The following is a 23,306-nucleotide window of genomic DNA, read 5'->3' as shown; positions in this document are numbered from 1 at the left end:
TGGCTGGGGAATTCTGGAAGTTGAAGTCCACAAGTCTTAAAGTTGCCAAGTTTGGACACCCCTGGCCTAAGCGGTTTTTAAAAGCCCTCCTTGCAAACAAGCCAAGGATTGGTCAGCTTCCTACCTTCTATTGCCAAAAGAAAAGGGGGAAAAAAGAGAGGAGAAAGTAGGTTTTGAAACCTTTCCCCCTTGCCATTTGTACCGAAAGCTCTCGGAGGGGGGGGGTGGAGTGCCTTTCGATCTCGCCTCTTTTTCCCCCAGTTTGGAGGCATTTTCAATCCAACCCTCACCCATCCAGTTCTTTGATGGAAAGGGGAGTGGGAAAAATAGTCACCATGGCTTGGGGGAGGGGAGGAATCCTCCGGTCACTTCTCAACCTTGTTCTCAGGCGTCATCGAGGTGACCGCAATGAGATTTGCCTTCGGCTCCAAAGACGAAAGAGCCAGGGGGAGGTGTGGGGGGGGGGGGGGGCAGAGAAAGACTGTAAAAGGAAGAGAGAAGGCCATAGGGAGGGAGAGGGCAAGGGGATATCCCCCCACCCACCCACCTACTCACCCATGCTCCTCTCGGCTTCTAACACACACTAATGTAACTCATGCATTTCTAATTTCCTAACTAAAGGCTCCTTCGCCTCCGACCCCATTAGCCAAGGAGCAAACGGTTCCTTCCTTCGCGCAGGCGAGAGAGGCAGCCCTCGTGAACCTGTCCTACCTAGCGGCAGGGAGGGGCCGCTGTTTTCTTCTCAAAAAAAAAAAAAAGGCCTTCTTCTTCTGGACTTTGGCCTCTTTGAAGTCCTCCTAGCCCCCTTGGCCGGTTGTTAACTTGGCTCTGCGTTGACGGCCCAATGGGAGCCATGCCCTCAAAAGCAGGAGCGATCGTGTTTACTTGGGAACCAGCCCGCGAGACTGCGGGTACAGCTGAGAGCTGGAGGCGCTGGAGGGGGAGCCGCCGGACTTCCTTCCGGTTCTAGGCCTGAAGGGATACAAGAGGGAGGAGCATGAGGAGCAACTTTATAAATAGAAACCGGTACATTCAACGGGCAGGAAACAAAGGATCAGGATCTAAAATTGCATTTTTGCATAGCATTTCATTTGCTGTATATGTGTGTGGCTAACCAAAGTTACTGGGTTTGTGCCTTTGCAAGGATCTTGCCTGGATCATTATGTTGTCAAAGTCTTTTGTACCCTGCCTTTATTATTTTTATACGTAACAAGGTGGAGAATATATCTAAATCCTCCTTCCCCCTCCTATATTTTCCCACAACAACCCTGCGAGGTGGGTTGGGCTGAGAGTGAGTCACTGGCCAAAACTCAGCTGGTTTTCCTGCCTGAGGTGGGACTAGAATTCACCATCTCCTGGTGATTGGCCCAAAGTCACGCAGTTGGCTTTCCCACCTAAGATGGACTAGAACTCACAATCTCCTGGTGAGTGGCCTGAAGTCACCCAGCTGGCTTTCAAATATAAACCATTTTTCGTCTAGAACTCGGCATCTCCTGGTGATAGGCCCAAAGTCATCCAGCTAACTTTCATATTTTTAACAAAGAATTCCCTCCCCACTGTCAAATCCATTCACTAAGGCTGCATTACTATTACTATTAGTCTTCTCATCGCTCCTATCCCCCATCTCCTCCCACTTATGACTGCAGGACTGTAACTTTGTGGCTTATATCCTTACAATTTATATAGATATTGTTTCCTGATTGCTTATTTGTACCCTATGACTATCATTAAGTGTTGTGCCTTATGATTCTTGAGGAATGTATCTTGTCTTTTTATGTACACTGAGAGCATCTGCACCAAAGATAAATTCCTTGTGTGTCCAGTCATACTTGGCCAATAAAGAATTCTAGTCTGTTCTGTTCTATTCTGTTCAACAAAGATGATTAGAGGACTGGAGGCTAAAACATTTGAAGAACGGTTGCAGGAACTGGGTATGTCTTATTTAGTGAAAAGAAGGACTAGGGGAGACAGGATAGCAGTCTTCCAATATCTCAGGGGTTGCCCCAAAGAAGAGGGAGTCAAACTATTCTCCAAGGCACCTGAGGGCAGAACAAGAAGCAATGGGTGGAAACTAATCAAGGAGAGAAGCAACCTAGAACTGAGGAGAAATTTCCTGACAATTAGAGCAATTAATCAGCGGAACTACCTGCCTCCAGAAGTTGTGAATGCCCCAACACTGGAAGTCTTTAAGAAGATGTTGGATAGCCATTTGTCTGAAACGGTATAGGGTTTCCTGCCTAGGCAGGGGGTTGGACTAGAAGACCTCCAAGGTCCCTTCCAACTCTGCTATTGTATTGTACTGTATTCTTATTCTACTCTATTCTGTTCTTTATTTTCTATTTTATTCTATTCTATATTTTCTATTCTATTCTATTCCATATTTTATATTCTATTCTATATTCTCTATTCTATTCATTTTCTATTTCATTCTACTCTATTATTTATTATTCCATTCCTTATTTTCTATTCTATTCTTTCTATATAATGTGGAACTAGAACTCACTGTCTCCCAGTTTCTAGGCCAGCACAAAAACTACTAGACCAAACTGGCTCTTTTTTCCTTTTTTTAAAAACTAATACTCCAAGCATGGGTTATACCAGTGTTTTTCAATCTTGGCAGCCTGAAGATGTGTGGATTTCACTCCCAGAATTCCTCATGGACTTCAACTCCTGGTCGGCTCCATAATTGATAGGGCTGTCGGTTAGGATAGGTGGAGGAAAAAGGACGCTGCACTAGGAGGAGACTCTATGGTGAGAGAACTGGACTTCCGGTCAGCAGAGGGAAAAGGCCGCCATGCTAGGAGACGACTCTATGGTGCGGGAAGAAGGACTTCCGGTTGGCTCCAGAATTGAATGGGGGGGGATTCCGTTTAGGACCTTTGTAGCTGTTTAAGTGTTTAAGGTTGCCGACCTCTGTGCTAGGCTTTCCCTATATCTTTTATTTCAGAAATTCCTGCATTTCTAGCAGATACTTTTTTTTTTTTTTACCAGAAATCTCTCCCCCAGTTGAGGAAGCCGATTCAGCCACCCAACCTCTCAGACCTGCAAAGAACAGTTGATTAAAGTACCAGCTCACCGGGATTTAGATTTCTTGTTCGACGTACTCTCAAAAGTCGACGCGTCCACTTGGATCTCATCTTCATCCTGCAAAGCGGCTTCTAGGGCTGCCTGGACTTTGGGGGCGATGGCTGGGCCCTCGTAATCCCTCGTGGTCCGACTGGGCAAATCCAGTTCCAGCAGGACAATGTTTTCGGCCTAAAGAGTCCAGATGCAGCAGAGCTCAATACTTGATTGTTTCAACAGTGTAATGTCCTGGGTTTTTTTTTCTTTTTCCTAGGTTTGTTTTTGAAAACATTCTCTTTATTTTGGGATTATTGTTATCTTTTGTAAGCCACGGCAAAATGCAACATTGGGGCAGCTTATAACCGATAGTTAAATGTGAGACAATTAATAATGGCCTTAGATCGGCGTTCCACAAGAATCTTAGAACAAGAATCCTGGGAATTTAAGAATAGCAATAGCACTTAGACTTATATACCACTTCACAGTGCTTTCCATCCCTCTCTAAGCGGTTTACAGAGTCAGCCTCTTGCCCCCAAGAATCTGGGTCCTCATTTTACCAACCTCGGAAGGATGGAAGACTGAGTCAACTTTGAGCCGTTCAGGATCGAACTGCTGTCAGTGAGCAGTTGAGTTAGCCTGTAATATTGCATGTTACACCACTATGGGAGGGAGGGAGGAATGGAGGAAGGAAGGAAGTAATGGAGGAATGGAGAAAAAAGGAAGGGAGGAATGGAGAAAGGAAAGGAAAGGAAAGAAGGAAAGGGAAAGGGAAAGGGAAAGGAAATCCGAAGTCACTTTTTCTCAGTGATGTCGTCACTCAGAACGGTCACTAAATGAACTTTCGTAAGCAGAGTACCTCCTGGTACTTATTTTGCACTGCTTCTTTTTATTTCAGATCTCCCCACCCCACCCCACCCCCACAAAAAATATTAGCCTGAGCTCACCCTGTACCGAGCTTCTGGACGGACCATCATGGACATCCTTGCGTGCTGACTCAGGGGTCTCTTATACCCCACGGCAGACACCGGCCTTCTCATCATCTGCTGGTTCCTGGATTGGGGAAGGGAACAGCGGGTCAAATACACAACAACCACTCAGAAACAGAGACTAAGATAGACAGACACACACACACACACAGATTAAGGGAGCCTCTCTGACCACTATGAAGGCAATCATTTGTCTGAAATGGTCGAGGGTTTCCTGCCTGAGCAGGGGACTGGACTAGAAGACCTCCAAGGTCCCTTCCCTCTCTGTAATTCTGTAAGGGTCTAATGCCTGAGCAGTTGGTTGGACTAGAAGACCTCCAAGGTCCCTTCCCTCTCTGTAATTCTGTAAGGGTCTCCTGCCTGAGCAGGGGGCTGGACTAGAAGACCTCCAAGGTCCCTTCCCACTGTGTTATTCTGTAAGGGTCTAATGCCTGAGCAGTTGGTTGGACTAGAAGACCTCCAAGGTCCCTTCCCTCTCTGTAATTCTGTAAGGGTCTAATGCCTGAGCAGTTGGTTGGACTAGAAGACCTCCAAGGTCCCTTCCCTCTCTGTAATTCTGTAAGGGTCTCCTGCCTGAGGAGGGGGCTGGATTAGAAGACCTTCAAGGTCCCTTCCCACTGTGTTATTCTGTAAGGGTCTCCTGCCTGAGCAGGGGGCTGGATTAGAAGACCTCCAAGGTCCCTTCCCACTGTGTTATTCTGTAAGGGTCTCCTGCCTGAGTAGGGGGCTGGACTAGAAGACCTCCAAGGTCCCTTCCAGCTCTGTTACTCTGTTCCATTCGCTCCACTTCTCATTGTCCCCATTTCTGTGTAGGTAGTCCTCGACTTACAACCATTCATTTGGTGGCCATTCGAAGTTGCAATGGCACTGGGGAAAAAAGTGACCTATGGCCATTTTTCACACTTAACCGTTGCCGTAATCCCACAGTCACGGGATCAAAATTCAGGCGCTTGGCAACCGGTTCAATATTTATGACGGCCGCAGTGTCCTGGGATCACATGATTCCCCTTTGCGACCTTTTGACCAGCAAAGTCAATGGTGGAAACCAGACTCACTTAACAACCGAGTGACTAAGTTAACAGCTGCAGGGATTTGCTTAATAATTGTGGCAAGAAATGTCCTAAAATGAGGCAAAACCTCATTTAATGGTCTGGCTTAGCAACAGGAATTTTGGCTCAGCTGCGGTCGCAAGTCGAGGACTACCTGTAACTACCACCTCTGTAGTTTTATGTCCTTTTTCTTTTTAAGTGTCTTGTTAGGCCTCGGGTGTGATCAGCAGACTAACGGCAGAAGGAAAAAGAATAGCCCCATCTGAGCCACTAAGAAAAAAAAGTTCACATCCAGAAGCTGCAGTTGTTCTGACTGTCCCCAGCAGCACGAAGCTGAGTCCTCGTCCCAATAAAACCCCTTTTATTTCATTGACAGTGAATTCCTCTCCAGCAAGGTCTTTCCTCTCCCACAGTCTTTCAAGAGAGTTCCCAATTCCCCACCTTTCTCAGGCTTGGAGAGCGGCCAGGCCGATATCTTTCAGACGCCCCAATACTTGGCAAGAATGCAGGAATGAACTAATGGCCTCCTGCAAACTCCACTCCCCTTTCGCTCCTCTTTTTATTTCCTCTGGGGGGGGGGGGATTCACCGTCCATCTGTGGCCTTACTCCCGAGTCAGCCCTTGTTCCTTAGCTGTTCCCTTCGTCTGGCAACTCTGCGCATGCGCTCACTGGGAACAGACTCCAGCTGTTTGTCTGCCCCACTGATGTCTGACTCCAAAGGCAGCTGATAACTGTCAGACGGCCCTGGCCCCTTCTCTGCCTCTGACACAGAGCCTTCCCCAGACTCCAGAGGCTCATGCTCCTCCCCAACCTCCTCTCTGCCGCCAGTGTGCCACAACAGCAGTATTCAGTTTGACACCACAACATTTGCTTAATAACTGCCACAAAACAGATGGTAAAATCAGGCTGGACCCCTGGAGAATCCGATTTGCATCCGAGTTCGGATCATGTTGGGCAGGCTCTATTATTTAAAATCACCTTGCTGGCTCTCAAAGGCAGAGACTCAGACAAGGAACATCATCTCTCAAACGTGGAGATCAGAGCTGCAAGCTATAATATAGGTAGGTAGTCCTCGGCTTATCATCACAATGGAGCTCAAAATTCCCGTTGCTAAGCAAAACAAGTTAAGTGAGGTTCCCCCCTCCCTCATTTTACAACCTTTCTTGGCACAGTTGTTAAGCGAAACACTGCAGATGTGAAGTAATACAGTTGTTAAATGAATCTGGTTCCTCCCCATTGATTTTGGTGGTCAGAAGGTCGCAAAAGGGGATTACGGTACCCCCAGGACATTACAACCGCCGTAAATAGGAGTCAGTTGGCAAATGTCTGGATTTTAATCATGTGACCGTGGGATGCTGCAATACAATACAATACAATAGCAGAGTTGGAAGGGACCTTGGAGGTCTTCTAGTCCAACCCCCTGCCTAGGCAGGAAACCCTATACTGTTTCAGACAAATGGTTATCCAACATCTTCTTAAAGACTTCCAGTGTTGGGGCATTCACAACTTCTGGAGGCAAATTCTGTCCCACTGATTAATTGTCCTAACTGTCAGGAAATTTCTCCTCAGTTCTAAGTTGCTTCTCTCCTTGATTAGTTTCCACCCATTGCTTCTTGTTCTACCCTCAGGTGCCTTGGAGAATAGCTTGACTCCCTCTTCTTTGTGGCAACCCCTGAGATATTGGAACAATGCTATCCTGTCTCCCCTAGTCCTTCTTTCTCTTAAGCTAAACATACCCAGTTCCTGCAACCGTTCTTCATATGTTTCAGCCTCCAGTCCCCTAATCATCTTTGTTGCTCTTCTCTGCACTCTTTCTAGAGTCTCAGCATCTTTTCTACATCGTGGCGACCAAAACTGAATGCAAAATGGTCGTTAAGTGTGAAAAATGGTCATAAGTCACTTTTTCCGTTGTAACTGAACGGTCACTAAGTGAACTGCTGTAATTTAAGGACTTCGAGAGCATCAATTTGGAGAGTTGGGACAGCAAACCCTGTGCGTGGATGTCCCATTCTGTCATTAACTCGAGTCTTTAGCATTGAATCAGACAGACACGACAAATTACAGGTAGTCCTCGCCTTATAACAATGGAGTCCAACACATTTATGTTGCTGAGTGAGACATTTGTTAAGTGAGTTTGGCCCCATTTTATGACTTTTCTCGCCACCCGCGAAGGGAATCCCTGCAGTTGCTAAGATAGCAACATGGTTGTTAAGTGAATCTGCTTTTCTTGTTGACTTTGCTGGTCAGAAGGTCGCAAAAAGGGGTCACGTGACTCCCCCAGACACTGCAACCGTCATAAATGCGAGTCAGCTGCCGAGCGACTGAATTTTGACTTTGCTCGTCAGGAGGGCGCAAAAGGGGATCACGTGATCCTGGGAAACAGCGACCGTCATACATGTGAGTATTCAGCCAAGAGTCTGAATTTCGATCACGTGACCTTGGGGATGCTCCAACGGTCGTAAGTGTGAAAAACGGCCATAGGTTACTTTTTTCAGTGCTATGGTAATTTTGGACGGTCACTAAGCGAACTGTGGTTAAGTCGAGGACTACCTGTACGTAACTCTGGAGTTGCCCCTCAACCCTCAAAAAGGGAAAGGTGACTCACTCCAGCCGAGTGATGGGGTGAAGCTTCCACTGGTCTTCCTCCTCGTCAAAGAAGGATCGATTCATGATCTTGTTCTTCTCTTCCAAAGGGATGAAGTTTTCGATGATCAGGTGCCTGTGGGAGATCAGCAAAGGACAAAGTGAGACCCAGAGGCCTGGTAGGAATCCAGGAGATCTTTTCCTTACTGGACTCCATCTATGGCCCCTTTATGACTTGTGGACTCCAACTCCCAGAATTCCTGAGCCAGACATGGTAACTATGGCCTCTTTATGAGTTAGGGACTTCAATTCCCAGAATTCCTGAGGCAGCCATGCTGGCTATGGCCCCTTTATGACTTGTGGATTTCAACTCCCAGAATTCCTGAGCCAACCATGGTAACTGTGACCACTTTATGACCTGTGGACTTCAATTTCCAGAATTCTGGGAGTTGAAGTCCACAAGTCATAAAGGGGCCATAGTCCCCCACCTCTGTTCTATACCTTAAACAGTAATACATGGTTAGTTGGAACCTACTTCAGCTTGAGCTCCCGGGTCAGCTCGTTCTGGGTTTGTTCCAGTTCTTGTCTCTCTTTGATGTGCTCCTCCTGCAGGTCGTGGATTTCGGCCTTCACAGCTTGCAGCTTCGAAAACAGCTGGGAGACAGGAATACAGCCGTACAGTGAGACAGGGACAAGCTAACTTTGCACAAATGAGTCTCTATGTGCAGCATTGCGGACGGACTCTGCCAGCTGCCAGAAGTTCGATTCTCACTGGCTCATGGTTGACTCAGCCTTCCGTCCTTCCGAGGTCGGTAAAACGAGGACCCCAATTGTTGGGGGTAAGAGGCTGACTTTGTAAACCGCTTAGAGAGGGCTATAAAAGCACTGTGAAGCGGTATATAAGTCTAAGTGCTGTAGCTATCACCTATCTCCAATCTATAAAACAGTTCCAAGAAGGCTCCGCCCCATTTGCACCACTCAGGTGACCCTGAGGACAGAGATGAACCTCCAAGTGACCTCAATGGCTCTACAAAAGGATGCAAATGTCCAGCTGTCTGCAAGGAATATAAATCCTTCCACTCCCCACCATCCAGTCAGAGCTGAAGAAGCTTCCCGGAGGAGAAGCAAAATGTCTTCAAAAGAAAGTCCACTTGCCTCCTGAAAAAGCACCTTTGGGACAACCATGGATGACTGAGAATAGACTTTTAGCTGTACAATTTGGGATGAAGACCCTTTGGAAAGGTGTGGGAGGAGGAATGGATTTCCAGGGGGGAAATTGCAGAATGCAGGAACCATTTGCACCACTCGGGTGACCCTGAGGACACAGAGAAACCTCCAAGTGGCCTCAACGACCCTCTCAAAGGATGCAAATGACCAGCTGTCTACAAGGATTATAAATCCTTCCCTTCCCCACCAACCAGTCAGAGCTGAAGAAGCTTCTGGGAGGAGAAGCGAAACGTCTTCCAAGAAAAAAAACACCCAGAAAAGCCTGTTCCTCTTAAAAATGCACCTTTTTCAGGGGTCCTTGGTGTTCTGTCAAACTAGAGAACATCATCAGTGGTGGAAAAGAGTGGGGTAAGATTGTATGTAAACCCCACACTCTCTGTCACTGATGGTGTAACCTAGTTAGGTAATGGAACTTCCACAAGAAAACAAGCTCAGAGAGCATCAAGGACTCTAACGTGTATCCCTCCTTCTCCCCCTTCTCCACCTCCTGTACAAATATTCTCTTTTATTCGTGTCACCTTTTTCAGTTTCTTAGTTTTGATGTCCACTTCCTGCTGTAAGGAGCTATAGGTCTCCTTCAGCTCCAAGGTCTCTTCATCCCGACTTTCCATCTGCTGTTGGATTTCCCGTTCCCGTCGTTTCTGTGGGACACAACATACATTCCTTTAAAGCTTTCCAATTCACCAATCTTTACATTTCTGCTCTTGTTAAGAGAACCATTCAGAGGGGACACTCAGCTTGGCGCAAGAACTAACTCATTTCCTAAGCGGAGACTTACAGCCTCTTTATTCCAAAGTAAATATCAATGAATTACAGTTATGGAGTCCATAAAAACTTAAGAATAAGTTTAGTATAATTGGCTCTCACGTCCTAACTCAGGGGCGTCCAAACTTGGGAACTTTTAAGATTTGTGGACTTCAACTCCCAGAATTCCCCAGCCAGCTGGCTGGGGAATTCTGGGAGTTGAAGCCCACAAATCTTAAAGTTCCCAAGTTTGGATGCCCCTGTCCTAACTTTTTTTTTTTTAAAACACAACTGATTATCAAAAGACAGTGACTGGTGATACCAGGGGTGTCAAACTGGATCACTTTGAGGGCCGGATCAGCAGTGTTGTTCTCCTCTGCAGGCCGGAAGGAGATGGAGATGGGATGGACACCTCCTGCAGCATCCTGCCGGCCAAAATGGGGTGTTGGGGATGCTGTGTGAGGCCCCCATGCTCCATTTTTAGCCTGGATGGCCTCCTGCAACACTTTGCCGGTCAAAATGGGGACCCGCCCCCCACAGCCCATTTTCGGCCCCCATAGCCTCCTGCAGCACTCTGCCAGCCAAAAACAGGCCGCAGGGAGACTGCGCGTGCCCCCCCTTATGGCCAGCAGAGGCACTATAGGCCGGTCTTTTGATATTTCCAGGCGGGCCACGCGGATCCACCCTGTGGGCCTTGAGTTTGACATCCCTGGATTATACAGTAGAGCAATTTTAAATCAGATGGAAAAATTGGAAGGAAGCGAAAACGAGTAGCTGCTTCAAGTGACTGCGATTTATGAAGGTTTTTGCTGGAAACCGGTGTTCCCTTCCAGTTTTCAACCAAAAAATGCCCCCTGGGTATAATGGGGTTCGCTTAAAATGACCGCCGTATTCCCTTAATGACCACGGTGTTCATTTAACCACCCCCAAAAAAGGCCATAAAATCAGCTGGGGTCCCATGGGGATCTCTTTAACGGCCACAATAACTTACAACTGTAATTTCTGGCTCAATTATGTAAAGTGAGAACCGCTGTATTTTTCACGCTTGTGAAAGAATAGAATAGAATAGAATAAAATAACAGAGTTGGAAATGATCTTGAAGGTCTTCTAGTCCAACCCCCTGCCTAGGCAGGAAACCTTACACCATTTCAGACCATTTCAGACAAAGAATTATCCAACCACTTCTTAAAGACTTCCAATGTTGGGGTATTCACAACTTCTGGAGGTAAGTTCTTCCACTAATTGTTCTCACTATCAGGAAGCTATCTCCTTAATTGTAAGTTGCTTCTCTCCTTGATTCTTGTCCTACCTTGTCCTACCCTCAGGTTCTTTGGAGAATAGGTGGACTCCCTCTCCTTTGTGGCATCCTCTGAGATATTGGAACACTGCTATCATGTCTCCCCTAGTCCTTCTTTCTATTAAACTAGACATACCCAGTTCCTGCAACCGTTCTTCATATGTTTTAGTCTCCAGTCCCCTAATCCTCTTGGTTGCTCTTCTCTGCACTCTTTCCAGAGTCTCCACATCTTTTTTACATCGTGGCGACCAACACTGAATGCAAATATCCCAAGTGTGGCCTTACCAAGGCCTTATAAAGTGGTATCAACACTTCACGTGATCTTGATTCTCTCCCTCTGTTGATGCAGCCTAGAACTGTGTTGGCTTTTTTGGCAGCTGCTGCACACGGCTGGCTCCTATTTAAATGGTTGTCCACTAGGACTCCAAGATCCCTCTCACAGTTACTACTGTTGAACAAGGCACCACCTATACTGTACCTGTGCATTTCGTTTTTCTTGCCTAAATGTAGAACCTTACTCTTTTCACCCTTGAATTTCATTTTATTAGATAGCGCCCAATGTTGAAGTTTGCTTGGGAAATGTTCTCGGGGCCCTTTGTCCAGGAGTGGGGAAGAGGTTCTGTTGGCCTTTGCAGGCGAAGAGCACAATAAAGAGATGGGAGAAGGAGCAGTCCTGTCCTTATCTCACCTGCTCAGCAATCTCCTGCCGTTTCTGTTCCAGGATTTTCTGCTGCTCGTTGGTGTGGTCCACAATGTTCTTTCCACCAACAAGGAGCTTGCTCTCCATTGCCTTAAAAGTAAAAATAAATGAATAAGGGGCGCCGGGGAAGAAATCTCATAAAATTAGAAGACTGAGGATGCCAACCTTGCCTGACAACTGTCATTCCAGTTAACTTAAGAGTTTAAAGAAAATACACTATATTGCCAAAAGTATTCGCTCACCTGCCTTTCCTCGCATATGAACTGACTGTAAGTTTATTTATTTATTTATTTATTTATTTATTCATTACATTTATAAACCGCTCCCTCTCCCCGAAGGGACTCGGGGCGGTGTACAAAACAGCTAAAAACCACATACAAAATACAATATCGGATACCCATAAAAACAAAACAATATAAAACCGTTCTAAAACAAAAATTAAAAGCAATCTAAAAAATCTATCCCCAGAGATTAAAATACCGGCCAGAAGTGTTGGAAATTAAAATTATGGTTAGGCCAGGCCGGCTAAATGGAACAGGTGGGTCTTTAATTTCTTGCGGAAGGAGCGGAGATCGGTAGTTGTTCTAATATCGGGGGGGAGGTCATTCCATAGGGTCGGGCCCATCACAGAGAAGGACTTACTCCTGGGCGCCGCCCGCCGGCATTGTCCGGTGGATGGCACCCGGAGGAGCCCCTCTCTGTGAGAGCGAATTGGTCGCAGGGATGTATGGGGTAGTGACATCCCATTCCTAATCCATAGGGTTCCATAGGACGTCGGTCCACCCTTGGCAGCTATAACAGCTTCAGCTCTTCTGGGAAGGCTGTCCACAAGGTTCAGGAGTGTGTATATATATATATATATATTCTTCATGCAGTGTACATCTGGCTGCAATTTGCCAAAGCGAGAAATCAGATTCAACCGATAACGCTAAGCTGGACACATGGAGTTCCACTACCGATTAACGATAAATTATGATATTTGCTAGAAATAACTTGCCCTTCGCTGCATTCAGGTTATTTTATTTATGAATTTAGAATGTTTATACAGTCGCTTACTCGCTCAAAGCGACTCTAGGCGGCTTACAAACAATAAAAAACAAAGAATAGGAAAAAAATAAAAACAAAAATAATCAGAAGTGCCCAGCCACCCACCCACCCCACGATGACAACACATAGATAAATAAGCCAGTTGTTGTGGGGGTGGTTGTTATTATCATCATTATTTTGCAGATGCAACGTTTTGATGGACGGGTAATAAAACTCTCAATATAGTAAGAATAATTTTCACCTTTGCTTCTGCATATCTCACGCTGCATATGCGTATCCTAGTCTGAATTTTCTGAATACACACAAAAGTACAGGTAGCCCTCCACTTATAACAGTTCACTTAGTGACCGTCCAGTTACAACGTCCCTGAAAAAAGTGAGTTAGGGCCATTTTTCACACTTACGACCGTTGCAGTATCCCCAGGGTCATGTGTATCCAAATTCAGATGCTTGGCAACTGACTTGTATTTATGACGGTCGCCGTGTCCCCGGGGTCATGCGATCCACTTTGGCGACCATTCGACAAGCAAAGTCAAGAAGGGAAGCCAGATTCACTTAACAACCGTGTGACTCCTTGAATGACTGCAATGGATCACTTGACAAATGTGGCAAGGAAAGTCGCAAAACGGGGCAAAACTCAACAAATGTCTCAGCAACATAAATGTTGGGCTCAATTGTGGTTTTAAGTTGAGGATTACCTGTACATTTTTTAATTTTTTTTAGTCTTTTAATGACCCTGTAATTCCTTACAGTGGGGTGGAGTCGGGGCAACTGAAGCTGAGTATTTACTGGCCGGATGCCCTTCCTGTTGCCAATGCAGAGTTCGCAGCGTATAGTTACTTTTTTTTAACCATGTATTTATTTATTGTAACCGGACAACACACTCTTTATGTGTATATTGACTATCTTGCTCTTTCTATTTATATATCATAATAGAAAGAGCAAGAGATTCAATATCCATATAAAGCAGGGGTGTCCAAACTTGGGAACTTTAAGACGTGGACTTCAATTCCTAGAATTCCCCAGCCAGCTCTGCTCATAATGACTTTCCCCCTCGTAATATTAATACATACTATTAATATTAATCAAAATTAATAAATTACAATAATGCAAGCAGGTAATTACTCATCGTGCTCAGAGAGAGAGAGAGAGAGAAATATCTGCCGCTACCTAGGATCAAACTCACAGCCTCCTGATTGGGAGGGCAGAGCTCCATCTCTAAGCCACCGCACCGCTCTGAGGATTACCTGGACATGTTCTGCTGATTAATGACCAGCGCAAATGCATCGTTTAGTAGAAAAGGCGTCTCACCTTGATTTTGGCACCCAGCTTCTCAGCTGCCTCCTTCTCCCGTTTGAGGTCTTCCATCTTCTTCTCCTTCTCCTTCAGGAGCCTCATCTTCTCCTCGGCAACCAAGCTGTGGTCCTCCAGGATGGCCTTCTTCTCGATTTCCAGCTTCTCCTGCTGCTCTTTCCAGTAGTCGTCTTTGTCCGCCCCTTCCTCCTCCTCCCCTTCCTCCTCCTCTTCCTCTTCCTCCTCCTCTTCCTCCTCCTCCTCGCCCATGCCGCCATCTCTCCTCCTCTCCTTCTTCTTCCTCTTGACGATGGACCTTTTCTCCAGCTGAGCCTTCAAGCGGGCAATCTCTTCCTGGAATTCCCGCAGGAGAGCGTCTTTGGGGTCTTCGTTGACCCTTGGCTTGTTCTTGATGTTCTTGGCACGGTTGGCGTATCTCAAAGTGGTCAAGGTCTCCTCCACGTTGTAGGAGGCGGGGCCGATGTTGGCGACCATCACGGTCTTGGCGTTGCCCCCCAAGGAATCCTGGAGCAGCCGGGTCAGCTTGGAGTCCCTATAGGGGATGTGGGTGCTTTTGCCATCCACAAGGGCAGAGATGACGTTGCCCAGGGCAGAGAGGGAGAGGTTGATCTTAGTGGCTTCTTTCAACCTCTCCCCCTGGGCGCCGGTCTTGGACTGGCGCTCGCTGCCCGCGAGGTCCACCAGGTTCAACTTCCCGACCCGTATGTGGTTCTCCCCGTCCAGCCCAACCTCGCTGCATTCGATGGTGATGACAAAAATGGCGTGGGAGCGTGAACTGTGCTCGTTCATGTTGGTCGCGCCCACCGAACGGTTCTGGTTCCCGACATTCATGACGTGTTCGATTTCCTTCACGCTTTTGGTGACAAAGGAGGAGAGGTCTTTGACGTAGATCCCCGTGTCGGGCCTCTCCTTCAGCTCCAGCCTCTTGGATTGGTCCTTGGAGAGCAAGTCTCTGATTTCTTCTTGGTAGATCTCCAAGTAGGAGGCCCTCACCAGATACTGCTGGTTCTGAGAGCGGGAAATGTGGGTGAAGATGTGGTCGAAGGAGTTGGGGATGACCCCTCGTTTCTCAACGTCTCCACGCACACCTTCCATGGTGTACGTTTTCCCCGTCCCGGTTTGCCCGTAAGCGAAAATGGTCCCGTTAAACCCCTGGAGGACCGAGTCCACCAACGGCCGGAAAGTCTCATCGTAAAGCTCAAACTGTTTGGAGCTCCAGTCATAAACGGCGTCGAAGGTGAAGGTCTTTGGAAGCTCATGAGATGTTCCCTTGGGGTTCTTCACAGAGACCTGCCCCAATTTCACGTCCACTTCCACCACCTGTTCATAGGAGGCCACTTTCTCTTTGCTGTTCATGGGCCGGCATCGTACGACAACCCTGACCGACTCTGAGCACTTTAACTTCAACATGACCACGGATTAGCACGGGGGCCAAATGAATGGATGACGGAATCACGGAGACCAAGGATTCTTCTAATCCTAGAAGGAATGTAGTACAAGAACAAAATGTAAGGGTAAGACACCACAATGGTTACTACAGCAAGCAGAAGTTCCAATCCTAGGAGGAGAGGAGAGTAGTAGAGTAGAGTGAAGTAGGGTAGGGTAGGGTAGGGTAGGGTAGAGTAGAAAATATGGCATGGCATATCATAGAATAGAATAGTGGAATTAGAATAGAATAGAATATATGGAATGGAAGGGGAGAGGAGAGGAAAGGAGAAGAGAAGATAATAATGGAATGAGGATAGGATAGGATAGGGAAGGGAAATAGGGAAGGGAAGGGAAGAGAATTCTTTATTGGCCAAGTGTGATTGGACACAAGGAATTTGTCTTTGGTGCAGATGCTCTCAGTGTACATAAAAAGACAAGATACATTCATCATATGAATCATAAGGTATAACACTTAATGATCGTCATAGGGTACAAATAAGCAATCAGAAAATAATCAATATCAATATAAATCGCAAGGATACAAGCCACAAAGTTACAGTCCTGTGGTCATAAGTGAGAGGAGACGGGTGATAAAAACGATGAGAGGACTAATAGTAATATTAACATTTAACATCCTTGATCAGGGGTGTCCAACCTTGGCAACTTTAAGATTTGTGGTCTTCAACTCCCCAACTTCCCTACCGAATTGGCCATGGCAAATCGTCACCGCTCCTGCCAGGAGTTCGATCCTGACTGGCTCCAGGTTGATTCAACCCTTTCCAAGGTCAGTAAAATAAGGACTCGGATTGTTGGGGGCAAGAGGGAAATAATGCTGACACTGTCAACCGACCGGTGAGTGCTATACAGGTAGTCCTTGACTTACAACAGGTCATTTAGCGACAGTTCAAAGTTACGACAGCACTAAAAAAAGTTATGATCGTTCTTCACACTTATGACCGTTGCAACATCCCCGGGGACATGCGATTAAATTTCAGACGCTTGGCAACTGGTTCATATTTATGACGGTCGCAGTGTCCCGCGGTCATGGGATCCCCTTTCGCGACCTTCTATGTCAATGGGGAAGCCAGATTCACTTAACAACCGTGTTACTATCTTAATAACTGCAGTGATTCGCTGAACAACTGTGGCAAAAAAACAAGTGGTAAAATGGAACAAAAGTCACTTAACTAATTCTGTTCTACTTAGCAACACAAACTTTGGGCTCAATTACGGTCGTACCTCGAGGATTACCTGTAAAGCGGAAAATAAGTCCAAGAGCTACTGCTATTAAACCTGGCTCCAGATTCACACCTCCCACAATGGAACAGCTTAGAACAGGCTACAACAGTGATGGCGAACCCATGGCACGCATGCCACAGGTGGCACGCGGAGCCATTTGTCAGGGCACGCGGGACGTTGCCCTGTCAGCTGAGTTCAGCCTTTTTTAAAGCCATTTTTTGCCCTCCCCAGGCTCCAGCGGCTTTATAGGAGCCTGGGGAGGGCGAAAAGAGCCTCCCCCGCCCCGGGAAGCCCTCCAGAGGCTTCATGAGCTTCCCTGACGCCTTCGGAGCGCTCAAAACGACTCCCTGAGCAAACCGGAAGTCGTTTTGAGCGCTCCGAAGGCTTCAGGGACTGTCCAGAGGTTTCCCTGAAGCCTCCGGAGGGCATCCGGGGGGGGGGGGGAGGCGGGGGAGGCTGTTTTTGCCCTCCCCAGGCTCCTATAAAGCCTCTGGAGCCTGGGGAGGGCGAAAAAAGCATGTAAAAATGGGGGGAGCACCTGTAGTGGGGGGTCACACATTGCATTGTGGGTGCGGCACGCTTGCACACGACCCCCCTGCGCTCCCCCCACTTATGGCACGTGACCCAAAAAAGGTTTGCCATCACTGGGCTATAAAAAACACTATAAAAAAGAGGTTGAGAAAGAGTGCAGAGAAGAGCAACCAGGATGATGAGGGGACTGGAAGCTAAGACATACGATGAACGGTTGCAGGAACTGGGCCTGGCTGGTCTAGGGAAGAGAAGGACCAGGGGAGAGAGCATAGCAGTCTTCCAATATTTGTGGGGCTCCCACAGAGAGAAGGGGGTCAAGCTATTCTCCAAAGCCCCTGAAGGCCAGACAAGGAAGAATGGATGGAAACTGACCAAGGAGAGATTCAACCTGGAAACAAGGAGAAATTTCCTGACAGTGAGGACTATTAACCAGTGGAACAGCTTGCCACAAGAAGTTGTGGGTGCTCCATCACTTATGAAACTTTCAAGAAGAGACTGGACTTCCATCGGTCAGAAACAGTGTAGGGTCTCCTGCTCGGGAGGGGGGTTGGACTAGCTGACCTACAAGGTCCCTTCCGACTCTGTTATTCTGTATCTGTATCTAATCTGTATCTATAGGCTGGCAAAGGCTGCTGTTGCCAGAGGAGCTGCACTGACGCCCATGCCGGCCCTCCTCTGAAAGTGTGGAGCCACCGTTTTACCATCGGGTCACCGGCAATGCTTAATTTAGGGCAGGGCCCACCAGGATTTTACCCTGGCCTCCCTTTGCAGCGCAAACCTCCTTACTCTGGTGAAAACTGGATTGGCGGGGCTCCTGATCCCCGCTTGGACGTCCTTCCTACTCTTCTCCTCCGCCTGGGATGAAACGGAAAGACCAGGGGGCCTTTGTGGCCTATTACAGACTCCACATGTCCTTCAAGGGGAAAGGGTTAAAATGGAGCAGTGTTTTGATTGAAGATGGAGCTTGCCTTGGAGCGGACGTCCATCTGGGTGAACCTGGTCCCGTCCCCTGTAGTTTTCTTGGCTGCAAAGCCAACCGTTGTGCTATTCTGATGTCCTCCCAGGATACAATCTTTCTCTACTTCCAGCCTGCACTCATTTCTGGCCCAAACCGCACCTATTTTTGGTTTCTTAAGTCAGCGAAAGTGAGTCAGACACGACTACCACGATGCTGGCCAATTCTTGACGCACCTTCGTCCTTGGGCATGTGGGAAATTTGTACACCTGAAGGGAAAGGTTCCCCTCGCACATGCGTCGGTGGTGAGTTCCGGATCCCATCGCAACCGGTACGACGCGCACGGGGCCGGGCGTCCTAGTTGGCCTGCGACAGCCAGCTGCTCGGCAGAGGTCATGCAAGCGCCACACGCTGTGCACACGTGTGCAATTGGCCGGTCACGTTATAAACAGCTATGGAACACGGGCAGGTGGGTGGGCTAAACGAGCCACTGTACTGGTACGGTGGCTGCTGCTCCCAGCTACTACGGGTACGGCTCTACCAGCCAGAACCCACCACTGACATACGGGTTAGTCGTTCCCGACTCTAGGGGGCGGTGCTCCTCTCTGTTTCAAAGCCAAAGACAGCAAGTGCTGTCCGAAGACGTCTCCGTGGTCATGTGGCCGGCATGACTCAACGCCGAAGGCGCACGGAACGCTGTTCCCTTCCCACCAAAAGTTGGTCCCTATTTTTCTGCTTGCATTTTGTTTATGTGCTTTCGAACTGCTAGGTTGGCAGAAGCTGGGACAAGGAACGGGAGCTCACTCCATTACGGGGCACTAGGGATTCGAACTGCCGACCTTTCTGATCGACCAGCTCAGCGTCTTAGCCACTGGAGCCACCGGGTCCCTCCTCTACACCTTAGCGCTCTGCAATCTCCTGTCCTCCAGAAATGTTTACGACTTTGGGTTTCATAATTCCCATAAAGGGGCAGGAACGGAAGTGACGGCAGATGCCTCACCCGTGTCCTCATCTTGACTACCGCAATGCGCTCTACCTGGGGCTGCCCTTGGGAAGCATCTGGAGGCTTCAATGGGTTGAAAATGTGCCAAGTCGAGACCTGCGTCCGGGTGTCCTCTCTCTTGCGGGAGCTGCATTGGCTGCCGATTTGCTTTGGGGGCCAATTCAAGGTGCTGGTTGTCACCTTCCAAGCCCCCCCCCCCTGGCCCGGGGGAAGGTTACTTGAAGGACCATCCTTTCCCCATTACATCTACCAGGCCTACCAGAGTGGAGAGGAGGGGGATGTTATGGACCTCTTACAGAGGTCCATTTGATGGGACCAAAGAGAAGGGCCTTCTCCGTGGTGGCTCCCTCCCTGTTATTTGAAGGGCCGTCTTTCCCCAATAACATCAACCAGGCCCACCAGAGTGGGAAGGAAGGAGATGTTATAGTTGTGGCCTGTCGGCCTCTAGTCCCTGCAGCAGCCGAATCAGAGGAGGAGGAAGTGTGGGAATCAGGGTCGGCATCAGGGCAACCTGGGAGCTCCGAGGGGGAAGAGGGAATGGAGCTGGCAGAGGGGGGGGGAGCCTGGCCGTCTGTCAGCCCTCAGATGGAGAGTCAACAACCTTCAGGTCTAGAGGTGGCTGACGAGGAAGAGGAGGAACAGCTGGGTCAAGTGCCTGACACACAGATGTGCAGAAGGCAGAGGAGAGGAGAGGCGAGCAGTGGAAATCTATGGGCCGGTCCTTGGGACGGAAGAGCCACAGCTGCTAGCGAAGCCCCTCCCTAGCTCTGGGGATACAAGGCAGGGGGCGGAGATGAATAGGTGTGGCCGACAACTATTCATCTCCATGCCAGATGGACTTGCCAGCCCCGCAGTGAGAGAGAAACGTTTTGCCGGGATTGCCGGCGCTCCTAATCAAGGAACCATTGATTCAACTACAAAGGGTTTGTCGTGTTTGGGGAGCTAGGTCAGAACAGTTATGGGTCCCCTCTCTTAAGGATGTCTATCTGGTGAGGCCAAGAAGAAGGGCCTTCTCCAAGGTGGCTGCCTCCTGTTATTGGAAGGACCATCTTTTCCCAGTTGCATCTACCAGACTGGGGATATTACAAGTCCCCACTCTGCTCAGGAGGTCCATCTGGTGACTCCAAGAAGCGCCTCCTCCGTGGTGGCTCCCTCCCTGTGGAACATCATCCCTGCAGAGACAAGCTCGTGCCCCTCCTTGACACACTTTCAAAAGACCTGGTTCTGCCGGTGGGCCTGGGGACCCCGGGGGGATAGGGTGCCCATAAACTGGTTCCTTTGATCATTGTCACCAGGGATGGGAGGCTTTCCTGGACTTTGCCTTCTGTAAGCTGAAGACAGCTTAACGAGAGTGAATTGGGCAGCCATATAACGTCTTTCCCCCAAAATAAGACAGGGTCTTATTTTTTTTTGACCCTCAAAATAAGCGCTTGGCCTTGTTTTCGGGGAGGTCTTATTATTTTTGAGGTGCAGGAGGTGGTGAGCGTGGACACCTCAGGGATGCTGCTGTGTTGCAATATTTTCGGGGAGGGCTTATTTTAGCACATGCGCTCAAAAGCCCGATTGGGGAGGTCTTATTTTGGGGGGAAACAGGGTACACATTATCTTCAATGAATCTAGAGAGCTGCCATAACCGCCCCGAGTCCCTTTTTGGGAGAGGGGCGGTCTAAAAATCTAAGAAATAAATAAATAAATAAATAAAATAACCAAACGCTGAGAAGTCAGCAAGTTAAAGAGAGGATTCGCTTCCACCCTGAAAGCCCTTCTAGAAACAGACGGCGCAAGAATATGGTTTTTAAATTTTTGCAGCACCCAATAAACATAATCTGTGGAGTACGGCCGCGCTATCGTCCAAGAGAAGGCGAAGTGCTCTCTCTGGACAGCATTTTCTAAAACGTCCGTGCCAGCCTGCCACAAACGTTTTAGAAAATGCTGTCCAGAGAGAGCACTTCGCCTTATGAAAGCCGAAGCCATCTGGCCCACATCCCAAAACGGATTCTAATCCATTAACTGGAAGCTCCAGGCTGCCTTTCCAACTGGCTGCCGGTCGGAAAAAACCACGGAAGCTGTTGGACTCTTGCTTTCTTGGAATAATAGGAGGATGTTGTGTCTGAGTTGAATGAAGGTGGGCAGTTCAATCATCAGCTAATTGCTTGCGGGAGAAACGAAGGAGAGTTAATTCTTTTCATTGGTCGGCAAAAGGGGGGGGGTGTACATTACGGGATGGACTTTTACTGTCATTTTAGACACCCCAGCAAGGGAGCCTGGTGCCAGGGCATGGCTGGCCACTCCCTGGGTGCAAAGAAAGAGTATCTCGCTATATAAACAGGCCTGGAGGTATCCACAAGTGTAATTTAAGCCCCTGCGTAGCATCACCTGTGCTTTTCTTTTAATAAGTCCATCTCATTAAGTAGTTATGTCTGCTCTCCTCGGATTCCCCATTTTATTTTTAAACTACTTTTAATCCACCTCTTGGGGGAGAGACAGGGAACCCACACAACAGTGACCTTGTCTGGAGGAGAGGGGAGGGGAGGGGAGAATAGAACAGAATATTAGAGTACAGTAGAGTATAGAGTAGAATTAAGAATGAGAATAGAATAGAATTGAATAGACTAGAGAATAGAATAAAGAATGAAAGAACAGAAGAGAATAAAGAAGAAGAGAGAAGAGAGTAGAATAGTGGAGTGGAATGAAATGGAATAAAGAATGAAAGAAGAATAGAATAGAACAGAACGGAATAGAATATAGAACAGAACAGAATAGAATGAATGAGTTGGAAAGGACCTTGGAGGTCTTCTAGTCTAACCCCCTGATCAAGCAGGGGACCTATTACTATTTCAGATTAAGTGTCTGTCCAGTGTCGGGTGTCCATCCCTTATTCCCTGCCTGGCCTTCAGGTGCCTTGGAGAACAGCTTGACCCCTTCCCCTCTGGGGCATCCCTTCAGATATTGGAAACCTGCTCTCCTGTCTCCCCTGGTCCTTCTCTTCACTAGATTAGCCAGGCCCAGTTCCTGCAACCATTCTTTATATGTTTGAGCCTCCAGTCCCCTCATCCTTTTTTGTTGCTCTTCTCTGCACTTTTTCTACAGTCTCAACATCTTTTTTATAGTGTGGTGACCAAAACTGGATGCAGGACTCCAGGTGTTGGAAGGGACCTTGGAGGTCTTCTAGCCCAACCCCCTGCTTAGGCATGAAACCCTATCCCATGCCAGACAAATGGCTATCCAATCTCTTCTTAAAAAACCTCCAGTGCTGGAGAGCCCATGACTTCAGGGGGAAAGCTGCTCCATTTGTTAATTGTCCTCACTGTTAGGAAGCTTCTCCTTAAATATCTAATTGTAGAAGTTTTACGTTTTGCTTTAGATATACACTATAAGCCACTGAGAATTCTTTGGATTGCAATGGGGCAAAAGTAGGATTAACAAATAAGTGAAACTGCTTGCCAGATTTCAGAATGCAGGTAGTCAACTTACAACAATTCATTTAGTGACCATTCAAAGATTCACTTAACAACCATGCTACTAATTTAACAAATGCAATGATTCAGTTAACAACTGTGGCTAGAGAAAGTCATAAACTGGGGCAAACTCACCTATCCCATGTTTCACTCAGCAACATAAAGCTTGGGCTCAATTGTGGTCATAACTGAAGGACTATTTGTACTCCTGTAAAGATATTTTCTGTAAAGAAACACACTGGTAGCTGCAGCTAAATACGTTTTCCATTATTGTACCACTCTTAATATCTTCCTAGGAGAGGAAGCCCAAGGGGTCACTATTGGTAATATTTATCTGTCCAATGTATACAGCTGTCCATCTCATGAACAAGTGACTTCGTGCAGTGCACGACAAGGATAAGAAACAGTTATGTAAATAAATAGTAAAATAATATTCATTATTAAAGTTGGTCACACGGTTGGCCAGATGCTCAGATCAGACTTAGCATTTCTGTCCATTTATTGAGTCCTTCCAGAGGACTTGGGATGTTTGATGGTGTTAAAGGGTATTGTTGTTATTAAAAATATTTTTAAAATGATAAACTTTTAACAAAGTTATAAAGAAGAAATATTAAAGGAGAAGATGTTAACCTTACAGGAGCCACCTCTAAAAAATCACCAGTCCTTTGATGTCCCCAGGCCT

General features: G+C 47.5%; 1 protein-coding gene across 1 annotated transcript in view; it reads right to left on the bottom strand.

Moving 5' to 3' along the window:
* KIF3B (kinesin family member 3B) overlaps positions 1 to 23,306 on the bottom strand; it is a 28,014-nt gene that overhangs the window by 210 nt on the left and 4,498 nt on the right. Inside the window, exons 2-9 of the mRNA XM_081948098.1 lie at positions 14,008 to 15,489; positions 11,639 to 11,740; positions 9,428 to 9,550; positions 8,218 to 8,336; positions 7,705 to 7,818; positions 4,008 to 4,113; positions 3,077 to 3,255; positions 67 to 972 (exon numbers count right to left, since the gene is read on the bottom strand). Of these exons, the coding sequence (XP_081804224.1) occupies positions 882 to 972; positions 3,077 to 3,255; positions 4,008 to 4,113; positions 7,705 to 7,818; positions 8,218 to 8,336; positions 9,428 to 9,550; positions 11,639 to 11,740; positions 14,008 to 15,420 (2,247 nt within the window). The 5' untranslated portion in view covers positions 15,421 to 15,489 and the 3' untranslated portion in view covers positions 67 to 881. The remainder of the gene's footprint in view (positions 1 to 66; positions 973 to 3,076; positions 3,256 to 4,007; positions 4,114 to 7,704; positions 7,819 to 8,217; positions 8,337 to 9,427; positions 9,551 to 11,638; positions 11,741 to 14,007; positions 15,490 to 23,306) is intronic.

The sequence above is a fragment of the Natrix helvetica genome, assembly GCF_964273705.1.
Source record: "Natrix helvetica genome assembly, chromosome: 3".
Taxonomy (NCBI): domain Eukaryota; kingdom Metazoa; phylum Chordata; class Lepidosauria; order Squamata; family Natricidae; genus Natrix; species Natrix helvetica.
This window is presented reverse-complemented; position numbering and strand designations above follow the sequence as displayed.